The 15,143-nt window shown below is 43.3% G+C and overlaps 1 protein-coding gene across 1 annotated transcript in view; it reads right to left on the bottom strand.

Annotated features, from left to right (window-relative positions):
* Positions 1–15,143, bottom strand: part of LOC119456860 (Down syndrome cell adhesion molecule-like protein Dscam2) — a 197,658-nt gene that overhangs the window by 64,029 nt on the left and 118,486 nt on the right. The window contains exons 15-19 of the mRNA XM_037718677.2: positions 13,953–14,107; positions 12,253–12,384; positions 3,188–3,370; positions 1,631–1,701; positions 81–333 (exon numbers count right to left, since the gene is read on the bottom strand). Coding sequence (XP_037574605.1) covers positions 81–333; positions 1,631–1,701; positions 3,188–3,370; positions 12,253–12,384; positions 13,953–14,107 — 794 coding nt within the window. The remainder of the gene's footprint in view (positions 1–80; positions 334–1,630; positions 1,702–3,187; positions 3,371–12,252; positions 12,385–13,952; positions 14,108–15,143) is intronic.

The following is a 15,143-nucleotide window of genomic DNA, read 5'->3' as shown; positions in this document are numbered from 1 at the left end:
TGGGTCCCGTGTTTCTAAAACTCCCTATCGCCTTGCTGCGCTGTAGCGTGCTTCAGATGCGGCAGCCGTCGCGCGCTCACCGTCTTCCGCGGTGTAGACGATGACCTCGTCGGAGCGCGGTCCGGCGCCGACGGCGTTGTACGCCTGCACCAGGACGCTGTACTTGGTGAACTTTCGCAGGTTGCTGAGCACGCACTCGCCGGGCGCCTCCGGGTCGTCGCCCTCTGTCCTGCTCTCGACCGTCTTGTACAGGTGCAGGTCGCTGGAATTGTGCAGCTTGTAGCCCACGTAGTAGCCCCTGATGCTCCCGTGACGAAGCTCGGGCACCGGGGGCTGCAGGCGCGGTTCACTGTTCACTTCTAAATGCAGTCACTTGCACATTACTTCGCAGTGTCTGTTCGTACGGAGATACAACTATCTTTTTTATTCTTCTGTGCAGTAGAGGCACGAAAAAAGTGCCGAATGCATGTGATAACCTCCGTTAAAAAAGCGCTGCGCTATACGTAAGGTAATGTGCACAATAATGCACGTTACTGTAGATGCACTGCCGTGTTTACTCAGAAGCTGGACGCATTCCTGTAAATTCCAAAAAACAAAACAAAATAAAAACAAAAACAAACGCGCATTCGTTATTGAATCAGAAATTACGAGCTATTAAATTACACGCCTGTTTTCAATGATGATTAACGGGTTTTAATGGCGCAAGGGCCAGTTCTGGCCAAAGAGCGCCAAACGCATGGTGTGATGAAGTATTAATGGGATCAAAGTATGTAACATGGCTGTAAAGGGGCCTAAAATAAGTCTCTGTAAATTGCTTAAAATATAAGTGTACTAAATTATGGCAATGGTTAGTTACGCGTGCTATGATCATAAAATGTTTGCAAAGATGGATGGTTAAGCGAGGCGTATAGGAGATGGTAGCACTATAGTACCTCAACAGAACCCTTGGAGGCAAGGGTCGCGAGGCGCGTACGTGCTCTACAAATATGCTTACATTGCAGCTACAACCTACAAGGCGGAGGCAGTGCTACAAATAACCTGGCCAAATTATTTTTAAGGTGTCGATTTCTTTAAAAAGTTTAAAGGGCCGTGTTAAAATTGAAAAGCGGTTCATTGCTGAGGCCTGTTTTCAATGAACATTTCAGCTTGCTACCATGAAAAAATGAGACATCACTAACATCGCAATGTCTGGAAAATATTACTGTTTTTGATTAAGTGAACGGGTAACGATTAGCTAAAATATTCAGGCCACAGTCTAGAATTTTCGCTATTTCCGCGGGAATATGTGACTAACAGTAATTCAATAAAGGCATGCCACAATGCGTGGCTGAGAGGGTTCTTAATATTCAACGCTTTAAAATGGAATTTGTGACCGAAATTGGCTTTGCAGAAAACGAGCATGAAATGTAAGAGTTAGTCTCGACAGTAAAAGTACATGTATTGTGACGTGTGGTGCGGAAAGGTGTAAGTTATAACAGTCGGAGCGCCTATCGTGGTGGGAAATTCATAATACGAGAATTCGCAGTGTGTAAATAGGCCATAAATACAAGAAAAAGAGACGAACGCTCGTCTTTTAGTCCATTCTTTTCAGCAGGCAACTACAAAAGCCAGAGGTTGTCGAGAGTCGTACCTTCCAGGTGACTTTAAGGGACTGTGGGCCTAACGTCTGGACGGAAACATGTGTTGGCGGACCCCCGGGCACTGCGGAAGGGGGAGAAAAACAAATAAAGCACATGTACTAGTACAAATCTCTCGAAAATGCAAATGAAATAATTGAATGCTAATAACAAGCTCTTGCTGAATGATTTTGTGGATTTCCTATGCAAACATTTTGCCCGAGATTGCGAAACAATTTCAGCAAGGCGTTCCTAATATTTCTAAGTCGAGTTATTTGCCACATAACACATAGTTATAAAATTTGGCGTTTCCATGATATATTTCTCTCGACAGCTTTACACTTAACACATTTATAGCACTGGGTTGTCGTTAGCTTCTTTATATTAGTTTTAATATGCATTCCGTGTTATCTCTAACTTGTCTGTAATCGTAAACTTTTTGTTAGCTTTTCTCAATCTTGCGTACGCTAGCAAGACCACAAAGCCGCAACACGTTCAAGTTACGTGAAAATGCTGGCGTGACCGCACACAATAAAATACCATCACTTACCCCCTCTCACCCCCCCCCCCACCCCCTCCTCAAAAGTAGTTGTTTCACATTGCGAATGTTTTTTGTGAAGTTTCTATAGCCTCTAGTGAAGCTACGTTAGAAAATCGACTGAATTTCGATCAGTAACATTGTGAGGAACATTGTGATGCGGGAAAGCAATCTATATCGGTTTCTTTACATAGGTAACCGACAAAAGCATGATGAATCTATTCGTTTGGCTGAAGGTTCTTTGCTAGGTTCGTGAAACGAGCGTCAGGTATACTGCTAAGTTAACCCGCCCACTAAGTAGGTTGACTGAGCAAGGCAGGCTAGGCAAGATGCAAGATGCACGGCAAGATGCAGACAAGCTCTATTGTTTAACCTCGATGCCGCTTGCTGCTGCAATCTCGGCCAATCACAAACGAATTTACTATTCAAACGCAATTATGTCCGACTTTGTCAGCCAGACATCTAACTCGGTCCGCCCGTGTCGCCTTTAAGTAAACTCACCTAAATAACATTTTCATTATTCACGCGAACCAAGAGCTCCAGCACAAATAGCGCTTTCCATGGTGCACACTGACCTCGCGTTCAGAAGGAAGCCAACTTACCATTATTTTAGCATTGAGTGACAGTAGAGAGCAAACTCATGGTCTACATGATGGCTATACTTGGCGCCAAATCGCATTGATTTGTGTACCTGATCGGTACACAATCGTTAGTTTACTGGGTCACCAGAGGGATGGCATACGATTACTGGTCACCAGAGCCGATCGCGTTTCTCTGTCATCGCAGAGCGCTGTAAAAAAATCTTTTTTTCCCCGCAGACCACCCTTGAGAAACGTGCGCGCTGCACTGCTTTCCTTCGCCGCTGATTGGCTAATTGAACATTGATATGAAGATGTTCATTGAAATTAGAATGAGAAGCGCAATTTAAATTCGATTTATTTGAGGCTCTGGTGTGACGTAGAAAACACGAGAACAAAATGGAGGAAGTTGGAGGGGGTGGGGGGACGTAGGGAGGGTATGTCTTTGGGCGCACCTTCTTCGTCGGTGGTGATCAGCAGGGGCGGCTGAGTGAACGGCCCCACGCCAAGAGCGTTGACCGCGGCCGCCCTCAGGTGATAGGCGGTGGACGGCTGTAGGCTGCGCACTGTCCACGAGCTCTGGTCACGGCCCACACTCACGTTGCGGACCCACGAGCCCGCGTCCGCCGACCAGCCCGCTGCGCGCCAGAAACTGACATTTCAGTCTTTCCGCTAAAACCGGTTCTTCCGGAGAAGCGGCAGTTCTATACCGACCATGTTTCTCGAAAATCACAAAACGCCGCCCAGGTAACCCGCCAAATCACCGATAAGGTCCCTCCATAAATCTCTCCGTTCATTCATGAGCGGTAGGGACACAGAAATGCTGAAGAGCCAAAGCCACACACTGCGTGCTCGGTTTGCTGCCTTTCTTTTTTTTTCTTCGCCTATTGTTAATAACGAGATGTGAGAGTTCTGTGCGCTTAACTGTTTGTACAGCGAAATAATTAAGTCTGGAGACATTTACGGTTCTTCTAGGTCATTTCATTAAGAAGGAGATGTAAGAGATGACAAGCTATCACGTTGTTGTGAATGTGAAATCCAGTCATATAGTATTCGTAAAATAAAACACGTGGTCTTTTACATTTCAGCCATTCTTAATTTGTCTACTTGTCTATACCTTTAGTGTTTTCGTCGCATTGCATGAGTCAAGGCTGTTGGTGAGCACAACGCACAAATATTAGACACCGGAAAGAGGGAGACAAGTTCACCTCGTGTCCTTTCTTTAATCTATTCTGAGATATGTGTATATACTGTCGTCTCGTCATAGGAGTTTGCTGGCCTCATACAGTGTACGAAGGGTTGACAAAGCGCTATACCATGCCCACTTACCGCACTGCATATATATATATATATATATATATATATATATTATATATATATATATATATATATATATATATATATATATATATATATATATATATATATACAGGGTGTTTCAGCACACACTTTCACAAATTCTTAAAGGTTGCCTGTGGCAGTTAGCACAATTCCAGTTCATGCGCTGGTCTACTCGAAGAGGCGGACATTACTTGCACAAGAAATTGAAATGCATAATCGAATAATTAACAAAAAATCACTAATTAAGTCTTTAACTAATTACCTGATGGCCCATATTGCATTTTACAAATTGTAGCCGTGGAGTTCGCAAGGCGGATCCACTTGGAACGAATTCTCGGGATGACACCAGTTTCGAGATATTAATTCCCGAGATTTACCGAGAAATGCATTGGTGTTCCAGTTACTTTCTTAACAAAACGTCGCTTTATGCATTGAAGCACAAAAGTAACTGGAACGCCAATGCATTTCTCTGCAAAGTTCGGGAATTAATCTCTCGAAACTGGTGTCATCTTGAAAATTCGTTCCAAGTGGGTCCGCCTTGCGAACTCCATGGCTACAATTTGTAAATTGCAATATGGGCCATCAGGTAATTAGTAAAAAAATTGATTAGTAAGTTTTTGTTAATTAGTCGATTATGCATTTCTATTTTGTGTGCAAGTAATGTCCGCCTCTTCGAGTAGACCAGCTCATGAAATAGAATTGTGCTATCTGCCACAGGCAACCTTTAAAAAAAATTTGAAATTGATCGCTGAAACACCCTGTATATATATATATATATATATATATATATATATCATGAACGAAAAGAACCCGAGGGGACCACAAAACCGAGGACAAAGTTTTGGGACATCACCAAGCCAACAGCAAGTTCGGCAAGAACCTCAGGAAGGACCTCGTCAAAAGAACAATCCCGTGACCAACATACGACAAAATACCAGCACACCGCAACCAGTAAGTGTAACGAAACAGGGAACCCCCTCAGCGTCTATTGCTGAACTTGTCATTCCAATGTTGTTTTCTGCTTTAAAAGCCATACTTGTCGCAATTCCACAGGCAAATAACCTACCGGAGGTTAAGGCCGTACTGTCGATGGAACAAGTGATATTACAAAACGCTACGTCAGCCACTGCGCAGACGAGGCATGAATAATTGTTATCAAAATGTCGCCATATTTCAGTGGAATGCGAATAGTCTTCGCTCTAAATGTGCGGATTTTAGAAAACTGGTGGCTCAGTTCTCCTTTCCAGTGTTATGTATTACAGAGGCTGGTGTAGACAACGCTTTTCGGCTAGCTAACTACGTTGTTTATACATCCTCTCGATCTTCAGGATTGAGCAGAGCGATGATCTGTGTTCGAAGAGACCTGCCGTCAGCGCTATTAAGTGCTACAGCGTCAGACATCCCAGAATACGTAGCATGCGAAGTTCGGTTTGGCCGAGTAAATATCACTATTGTCAGCGTTTATCTACAGCCTTCTACAAATATTTCATTTTCCACATTGACGGGCCTCTTTCAGAAATACACAAAAAATGTAATATTTTGCGGAGATTTCAATGCACACCATGTCATGTGGGGAAGCGCCTACTGCGACCGTCGTGGAAATGAGCTAGAAAAGGCAATTCAGAAGAGTGGTCTGTGTTTGTTGAATGACGGCTCAGTGACCTTCCTACGGGGTTTTAATTACTCCAGCTGCCTCGATCTCACGCTCTGCTCAAACGATATTGCATGTGGAGCAACATGGAGAACAGACATTGAAACAAGGGGCAGTGATCACTTTCCTATCCTAATACAGCATCCTAGACTACGATTTTTGACTTATCGGCGCTCTGCAAAAATAACAAATTGGCAGGCATTTCGATATCACATTACAAGTCAAGCTGATGCTGTCAGTGATACAGACAGTCTATTATCGCTTATAACAGACAAATTAAATCTTTGTTCAAAATTTGTTAAGATTCCTGATGGTTACGCTGGTGTAGACTCTGAATACGAGAGGCTCAGAGCCATACGACGCAGAGCTGAGAGAAAATATCGACGCACAGGCCTTCTTGAAGATTACCGAGAATGCCAAAAGGTGTATGATCGTATGGGTCGGCAGCTGGAGCGACTAGGTACAAAGCGCTGGCAGGAATTCTGCACTTCACTCACTCCCTTTACACCTGAATCAAAATTATGGAATGTTCTGCGCTCTTTAAGTGGACCAGTAGCGCACCAACAGCCATTCAGAGCACTAGCTTTAGTCCAGAAAGTACCGGAAACAACTATAGCAAATGAGTTTTGTCAGCTTATTACTCGCCCAAGTGCAGCAGTAAACACATCTGAATACAGTAATTCTGTCGAAGAAGTCAAAGCATCGATCAATTTTTCTATTAGAAGCGATCATCATGACCTAGATCAACCGTTTTCACTAGAAGAATTAAAGAACGCACTTGTATCGTGTCGCCAGAGGACAGCAGCTGGACCTGACGGGGTCACATATGCTGCCCTGAAAAACTTGGGTCCTGTAGCCACAAATACTTTATTAAAATTACTGAATGATGCGTGGATATCGGAATGTCTTCCTCCTTCTTGGAAAATTGCGCGAGTAGTTCCGATACTAAAACCGGGTAAAACTCCTTTATCGTTAGATTCTTTCCTCCCTGTAAGCCTGACAAGTTGCGTTTGTAAACTTATGGAAAAGATGATTGATGCTAGGCTTCAATGGTGGACAGAATGCACCAACGCACTGCCCGAAAATATGGCGGGCTTCCGCAGGCGCCGGTGTACGATGGATGCAATTTTAGATCTTGTTACATACGTAGATCACGAGAGGAGCTGTGGAAGAATCACCATTGCAGTGTTTCTAGACATAAAGCGTGCATTTGACACAGCCAGCCACACTCACGTACTGCATGGGTTAATTCAGTTGGGCATAGTTGGCCGAACACTGAGATGGATTGCGGAATTCTTAAGAGACAGGAAAATCTATATTGAAACTGCTGATGGCAAAAGCACAGAGCATAAAGTGAATCAAGGCGTTCCACAAGGTAGTGTACTCAGTCCATTTTTATTTAACTGTGTTATGGCTGAATTACCCCATATCTTGCCTGCTACCTTGAATTATTCACTATATGCAGACGACTTGTGCATATGGACTTCTGACACGAGTACTCAAGCCGTTCAGCAAACGTTACAAGCTGGCCTAACAGTGATTAATGATTTTTTGAAAAGTAGAGGTACGATTATTTCACTTGAGAAAACTGCTGTACTTCCTTTTACAAGGAAATGCCTCAAGAGATTCCAACTTGTGCTAGACTCTCAGCGTTTGCAACTTGTGCGACAACACAAGTTCTTAGGTATTATTATAGACAGACGGTTATCATGGGCTCCCCAAATAAAAGCATTAGAGGAGAAAGTCAACTCCCTAATCAACATTCTTCGTCGATTTGTTGGAGTGAGATGGGGTAGTTCAACCTCTTCTTTATTACGCATTCACTCGGCGATCATTAGACAAAGAATAGCATACTCTGCTCCTGTACTACATGGAATATCCCGTAATCTAGAGGAAACCATTCAAAGATTAATGGCCAGAGGCCTTCGCATATGTCTTGGTGTTCCCCGTGCATCTGCCAGTGCTTTGGTAATTGCTGAGTCCCGCCAACCAACTTTTCATGCACTAAGATTTACGGAAACTTGTCGTCACTTTTTTCGTTTAGCAACACAACACGCTAATCATCCATTATGCCAAAACCTTCAAGGTAGAACCGCTGCACGCATACATGATGAAATACGGCGGTGCAAAAACTTACTACCTGCTTACGAATACTGGCCTGCATGCGCAACTCATCCCCCATGGCGACTTACAATTCCAGAAATAGTCACTTCAATTCCTGGAGTAGGTCGTAAATGTGATATGCCCATAGTTGCGATAAAGCAATTAACTTTATCACATCTTTACACTAACTACGTAGATCGCATTCACGTATATACCGATGGATCATGCTGGAAACAAAGCTCTACATCAGCGTTTTATATACCTACATACCAAGAGAAAAGATCTTATAAGCTTTGCCAATTTACAACGTCCACAACGGCAGAACTTTACGCAATACTTTCTGCTTTACGTTACATATGTCAGCATTCAGGACCTCTTCGCTGGGTAATTCTGAGTGATTCGCAACCCTCATTGCTGAGCCTAAATGAAATCAGCTTAAGAAAAAGAAACAGCACATTGGCATATGAAATACAGAAGACATATGCCATAGCGAAAGATCTGCAACATGACATAGCTTTCCAGTGGATTCCAAGTCACTGTGAAATTATAGGAAATGTAACGGCTGATCAAATGGCACGTGAGGCTCATCAAAAGAATGAATTAACACTAGTTCCTCTAACAATGAGTGACGCGCGTTGTTTATTGAACAAACTATGCGGTAAATTGTCCAAGGAAACTTGGTTCATAAATGATGCGCAGAACTCTCGATTATATAATATTGATCCTGGAATAGAATTCAATATTCCGTTTAAAATTAACCGATCGGTTGAAACAACAGTACATAGGCTTCGGCTAGGCACTGCCTATACTAAAAGCTTCCTGTATAGGATAAGAAAAACTAATAGTGCTACATGCTCATGTGGAGAGGCTGAAGAAGACATAGAACACCTTCTTATACACTGTAAAAAACATGACGCTTCCCGTAAGAAGCTTTCAGAAAAACTACGTGGCTTGGACAGACGACCACTATCCATAGGAAAAATTTTGGGCCCATGGCCTACAGAAAAACAACAAAACATCGCTGCGCGCGCCTTGGTACAATTTTTGCAGGAATCAAAAATATCACAAGAATACTGAGTCGGATATTAGTTATTGCTGGTATTGTTATTATTAGCAGGCACTCTTGATTACATGTTTACTGTGTCTTCGTGTTCATGTGGCATTTGTGTCTGCGCACAAGACTGTTGTATTTAGAGCACGGCATTCAAGAGGGACCTAATTCGCAAGTGCCCAACATCATCTTTGTGAACTTGGTTTTGAGAACATTTATGCTTTGTGAACTCATGTGTTGTGTGTGAACACTTCAGTTTTGTGAATATTTATGTTATGTGAACTCTTTTGTAGTGCGAACATTTATTTATATTTCAGTTAGGATTTTCTACGTGAACGTTCGTACATGTGGTTATTAGTCCAGTTTTGTGAGTTTTGACAACATTCTGAGAACAACTATCATGCAAGAGAAGAGGAGTAGCCGGCGCCACATATAGGCACCAACCTCTCCTTAAATACATTTAATTAAAAAAAAAACCCGAGGGGCCCGATTTTTATTTTGTTGGCTTCTTATGACTAATATATATATATAAGACATGATGGCACAATGTAGGCGTGGTCGTAAGCGAAAACTTAAAATTTATAATGCCAACAGTGCCGAGAGTGGAACTCTCGTCGGTAGGGCACTTTCGATATATATATATATATATATATATATATATATATATATATATATATATATGAAGGAAGTATAGTTCTTCGGATCCGGGGTTGATTAACTGAAAGAAGTGCAGGCGCACGTAAAAGCGCCAAAACAAACATTTAATTTCGACGTCTCGGCCGGGGTGCGGTCTTCATCAAGAGTCGACTTTCAGTCACTCTTAGTGAAGGCCGGACCCCGGTCGAAACGTCGAAATTAAATCTGTGCTTGCTTTTTTAGGTGCGCCTGCAATATATATATATATATATATATATATATATATATATATATATATTGCAGCGTTTTCGGAAGACTGTCTATGATCGCCAAGCGTGGACAACGTGGATTTAAAAAGGCTTATCTTCTGAGCTCTACAAATAGCATTATGCGAACGCGGACTGAGTGCCTATGAAGCAATATCGTAGAAACACTACAACGCAAACTCGCTCGTGCTCCTTTTTTGAAGGGCGCACTTGTAAACAAGCGCAAATTTGATCGATACCACCTTTTTAAAGCAATCTCTCTCGCCTGTAGCCTCGGCGCTGTCTGGTTTAAGCCTGCTTCTCCTCTCGATTTTCGTTCGTTTTAGGACCGAGGAAAGGGGTTTCATTTCCTCATTAAAGCGTGCGTAATACCGCGTTATGAGTCCCTGCCGGGCGCCGTAGAGATAAAGCCAATAAGTCCCTCGAACGTATTCACTCTTGCCATCAGTTCCCGAAATGCCTTCGGCAATTTTTATTTAAAGCGCGGCCTCATCACTAAGATGAAGAGAAAAGTACGCTATTCACTCAGAAAGTTGACTTTCGCCGACAGATGCCCGAAGCTATCTTGAATAATTTAGTAATTTGGTAGGAGTTCTAAGTGTTCCCTTCGGCTTTCCGGTAAAAATGTCAGAGCGTCTTTATGACATTGCTTAGACACAAGGAGGTTTAAAAAACCTCCTTGCTTAGACATAAAGAATCGCCATTAGTATTTACGCCTAGGGATATGTCAATACAGATAGATAGAGAGAAAGTTCGCATGTGTGAGTGAGAAGTGATAGGCAGGAAACTTCTTAGTGAAACGCGGAGACATGTTCGCGTGTGTATAACGGTGTACTACAATTACATATATCCCTAAGTGGGAACTCGCCGTTGTGGTGGTGTGGCTCTGGCATTGCCCTGCTAAGTACGAAGGTGCGGGATTGAATCCCGGCCGCGGCGGCCGCATTTCGATGAGGGCAAAATGAAAAAAAAAAAGCCCGTGTATGCGTGCATTGGGTGCACGTTAAATAACCCCAGATGGTCGAAATTATTCCGGAGTCCCCCACTACAGTGTGCCTCATAATCATAGCGTGGTTTTGGCAAGTAAAACGGCGGAACTTAATTGGATTTTTTCCCCTAACTGGTTAAGCCATCAGGTACATAAAGGACTGAGATAGAGGAAGAGAGCAGGAAATATAAGTAAGATTAGAAAAGTAATTAGAATATCACGAGATGAGGCTATGGAAAAAGAAGCATTCGAGGTAAAGGAAGGTAAAATTGCGGAAGAAATGAAAAGCTCCGAACTTGTTTGTGATTTGAGAGAAGTGTGGGCTCCCTATGTTAATGTTTTCGTAAAAATATAATGCCGCCTCGACCGCCATTAAAAAAATTAGGAAAAGAAAGGAGCAAGAGGTGGAGGAGGAGGAAAGGGAGAAACGCGCTTGGCGAACAACAGAAAAGTCGCGGTGACTTTTGTTTCTTCTGATGGTACCTGAGGTTATGCTCAAAAACAGCTATTAAATCTGTAGGGTGCAGTGGGAGGCGCTTGCGGATGAATGCCGACTAACTGTACGGTTAGAAGTGAGAGGCGAGAAAAAATAAATAAATTGGGCGCCATCCCGCCCTGCCAGCGTGAATGTACAGCGAAGCTGTATCAAACACCACACGTGGTCGAGCACTGTGGTCACGCTGTTCTTCTGGCGTCTTTAATTTCCGTGGTATACCCGTGGCAGTCGTAGAATGAACTGAATGAGTTGCTAGACGGGCCTCCCTTTCATATATGAAAGCGTGGTGACGTCACTAAGTATATATATATATATATATATATATATATATATATATATATATATATGATGTGTGCCTGAGTGCAAAGAAATATATGCCGCTTGCCTTCAAATGTTAACCTGGAATCTTGTGTTTGCGCCACGAAATTTTCCGACCAACGCTCTCTAGAGGTATACAGCTTCGCTGTTTAAAAAAAAAAAAAGAAGATTGCACATTCACATGCGCGTTGCTCTGTGTAGCACAGTTAGGCTTAGACAAATATTTACGGCTAAAAGAGAGAATGTGTAGTTGGGCCGGTTTCATTCGAAAATACACAATAAAAAGACGTCACGCTCGAAAATACGCAATACGCGAATGAACTAAGACATGATCATTAGAACAAGATCAGTGCGACAAAGGGAGTCTCTCTTTCTTGCCGCGTTATTTTTTTAGCTGTTCTTGTTTTAATATTCTTTTTTTTCAAACGGACGCCACATAAAACATGAACACGGAATGACACAACGAACACACCGTGTTTGTGTTTTTCTGTGGCGCCGCTTCAATGAAATGAACCCTTGCTAACTCGTCCAACTGTCGGTTGTACTTTGCTCTAATAATCATATGCCAATCAGCTCCACAGCAAGCTCTCCTGAACTAACGCATGGCAGCGCTGTCTGAGGAAGAGCACGTGGGATCGCTGTGCGCATGCGCATTTGAATGGTAGCAGACCAGAGGCGTTCTTGTACTGGATCAGATAGGACAGGATGGCGCTGTTCCCGTTGTATGGCTCGCCCCATGTCAGACTCGCCGAGCGACTGTTGACGCTGGTCACGTTGAAACCAGGAGGCGCTTCTGGAGGTTCTGCAAGTATGTCACAAAATTTTTGTTGAGCGTGTGCACACTTCACATGAGTGCATACGGAACACGGAAATTAGGAAGAGAGAAAACAGAAGGTATCTTTATGCAGTATATCTTTCGCAATGTATGCGCATCTTTTATGCAATTTATTTTCTCAGCTTTATCAAAACTCTCTTGCTACGGACACTCGAGTTTCTATTGTCGGTTGTTTATCGATTCTCTGAATTCTATTATTTGTTTATTCAGTTGGCGTCTAATCGGATAAGGTTTACAACATGCTATTTTGCTGTTTGTTTTCTATTGATAGTCCAAGCACGTTAGCAAAAACTGCTCTATTGTCGGAACGCTTTCATATCAGCTCATGTTGTTATCCTTTAAATTTAGCAATTTAATGCCTATGTAGAAGACGATGACAAGTGAAACATTTTAGTCCCACGGAAATAAATAAATCCAGGCGCATAAAAAAATCAAATGAAATTAAAGTGTATCGCGCTATACGGGCACAATTTCTGGCGGAAGATGCGTGCGAACGCTCTGAACGAGTTTACTTATATCCTTGCAGATATATGTGGCCATTTTTGAGGCCGTACGCACGCCTTTGGTGCACATTGCAGAAAGCTAGGAAACGAAGTACAGAAAGGAGAAAGGAATTCCTACACGCAACAAATAAAAAAAATAGTTCATTTCTTTTCTTGCTTCGATTTTCACGTTGTCTCGCATCAAGTGCCGTAAGTACGACGTTGGATTACACGATTGTGCTCTATCAAGAGTTGTTCGTGCGCTCGTCGAAGGACGTTAAAGAACTATTCGCTGCACCGCGTTGTGGCGCCGGGAAACGGTAGCCCGACAGTATTCATTGTAACCCATTCGTATATAGTGACGCTCTTTATGGCTGCCGCAAAGCCTGAAGCCTGGCGCTTGCTCCGCAGTGGACTTACAGTACACTGAGATGGTTGGATAACGTGAACCTTCTTCCTCAAAGCTGTGTGTGTAGTGCAGGTTGATCTCGCCAAAGCTATCTAAACTTAAGGCGATGTATATTTAGGGTTGAAGTGTGTGGGTTACCAAATCTTGTCAAGTTTAGCCGTTCTGAGTAGGCATCAGAGTTCTGCGTAGCATATATATATATATATATATATATATATATATATATATATATATATATATATAAATTCTGGTACTTGCTCTTGATGCCTGTTATTAAATTTTCATACATATGCCTTGTCATCGATGTAGTAAAATACGGAACTATAGTGAAGGCGTGAACTGAGCGGTGCTCCTAAGGCATACATTTTGGATAGCTCAAAACTTTATACAAGTTGTTCAATCCCATATATAGTGTCTTCGTGCCCGCCTAATCTCAAGAGGTCGAACCAGTGACCGTTCCTTCTTATCGGACACACGAAGCGATGAATGACAGAGACGCGATCACGGCTGGCTTAGCTCTAGCTCTCGATTAGAGATCGAGGAGGAAGTTTTCGACTCGAGCAGCGCTTCATTTTTCTTCAGCTTATTGCCCCCGTTGGCAAAACGCCGTGCCATTACGACAGTGAGGTCGAGCGGTGACGCACCTTGCACGATGAGCCGGATGTGCGTCTCGTCCTGTCCGTAGTCGTTGGCCACTTCGCACACGTATATCCCCGAGTGCTCCCGCTGGGCTCCGGACAGCGACAGAGTGGATAGAAGACCATCCGGCAGCGACTTGTTCTTCACGCGCGAGCCTCGCCTGTAGGAAGTTGGCACGCCGTCGTTGGGGCGATGGGCACAGTGGAAAATGAGGACACACTTGGATGTCACGTGCATTCGACAAAAAGAACATGCCTTTTCGTTAGCTGTTTGTGCCTAATTTCCGATCTACCGTCGTAGCCATCGTATACGATTTGTAACGCACCAAGTAAAACTAATCACTTAAAAAAAAGTAACTACGCAAGACAAAGAGACCACGAAGCCAGATAAGGCGTAGGGTAAATGTAGAAGCAACAAAAAAAGATGGAAGTGAATGTGGGCGAAAACTTCGGTGTTACGCCAAGCTGTGGTTTTACCATTTTCTACATTTCCCCTATGCTTTCACGTAATTCATTGTTCCCGTTGTAGTTGTGGTTGTAACGTGCAGTACAGCGGAAGTTACGCTAGCAAAAGCAATTATATACCACCACACACCTTACGTGCCTCGGCCATGTAAAGGCGAGCAATAAGGTAGCCTATTTGGCCGCTCACGCGAACTCACACGTGCGCGGCAAGATGGATCGAGTCGACTTGTAGGGTTGACATTCTGCCGTCCGAGGAACAGAAGCAGGAGTACGGTCGGGACTACTGGCAGATCTCCTATCTTTGCAAAAGCACGCCGGCAACTGCTGCGCCCCAACGTCTTATTTTAACTTGTATGAGGTAAACGTGACAGGAAATGAACAAGCAGACGCTGAAGCTAATATAGCTGTAAATAATGCGCCAGAAGTGAGCATCACGTTCTCACGAACAGACACGAATGCTCTGCTTCGGTGCGTTATGCGGAACTCTACACTTGAGTACTGGACCAATCCTGATAGACGACACAGGCGACTGCACAAATGTGACCCAGAAATGAAGTTCCGCATGCCTCATAAACTGAAGAGGAGCATAACAAGTATGTTACACCGGATTCGTCTTGGTGTTGCGCTCACTAGGCGTTATACGCATATCATCGGCTGCAGTGACACTGGTCCCTACTGCGATCACTGCCCAGTGCCAGAAACACTTGAGCACATATTTTGCTCATGCCCAGC

The sequence above is a fragment of the Dermacentor silvarum genome, chromosome 6 (genome assembly GCF_013339745.2).
Source record: "Dermacentor silvarum isolate Dsil-2018 chromosome 6, BIME_Dsil_1.4, whole genome shotgun sequence".
NCBI classification, from domain to species: Eukaryota; Metazoa; Arthropoda; class Arachnida; order Ixodida; family Ixodidae; genus Dermacentor; species Dermacentor silvarum.
Note: the sequence above shows the minus strand (reverse complement) of the source record. Positions and strands in the feature narration are given on the sequence as shown.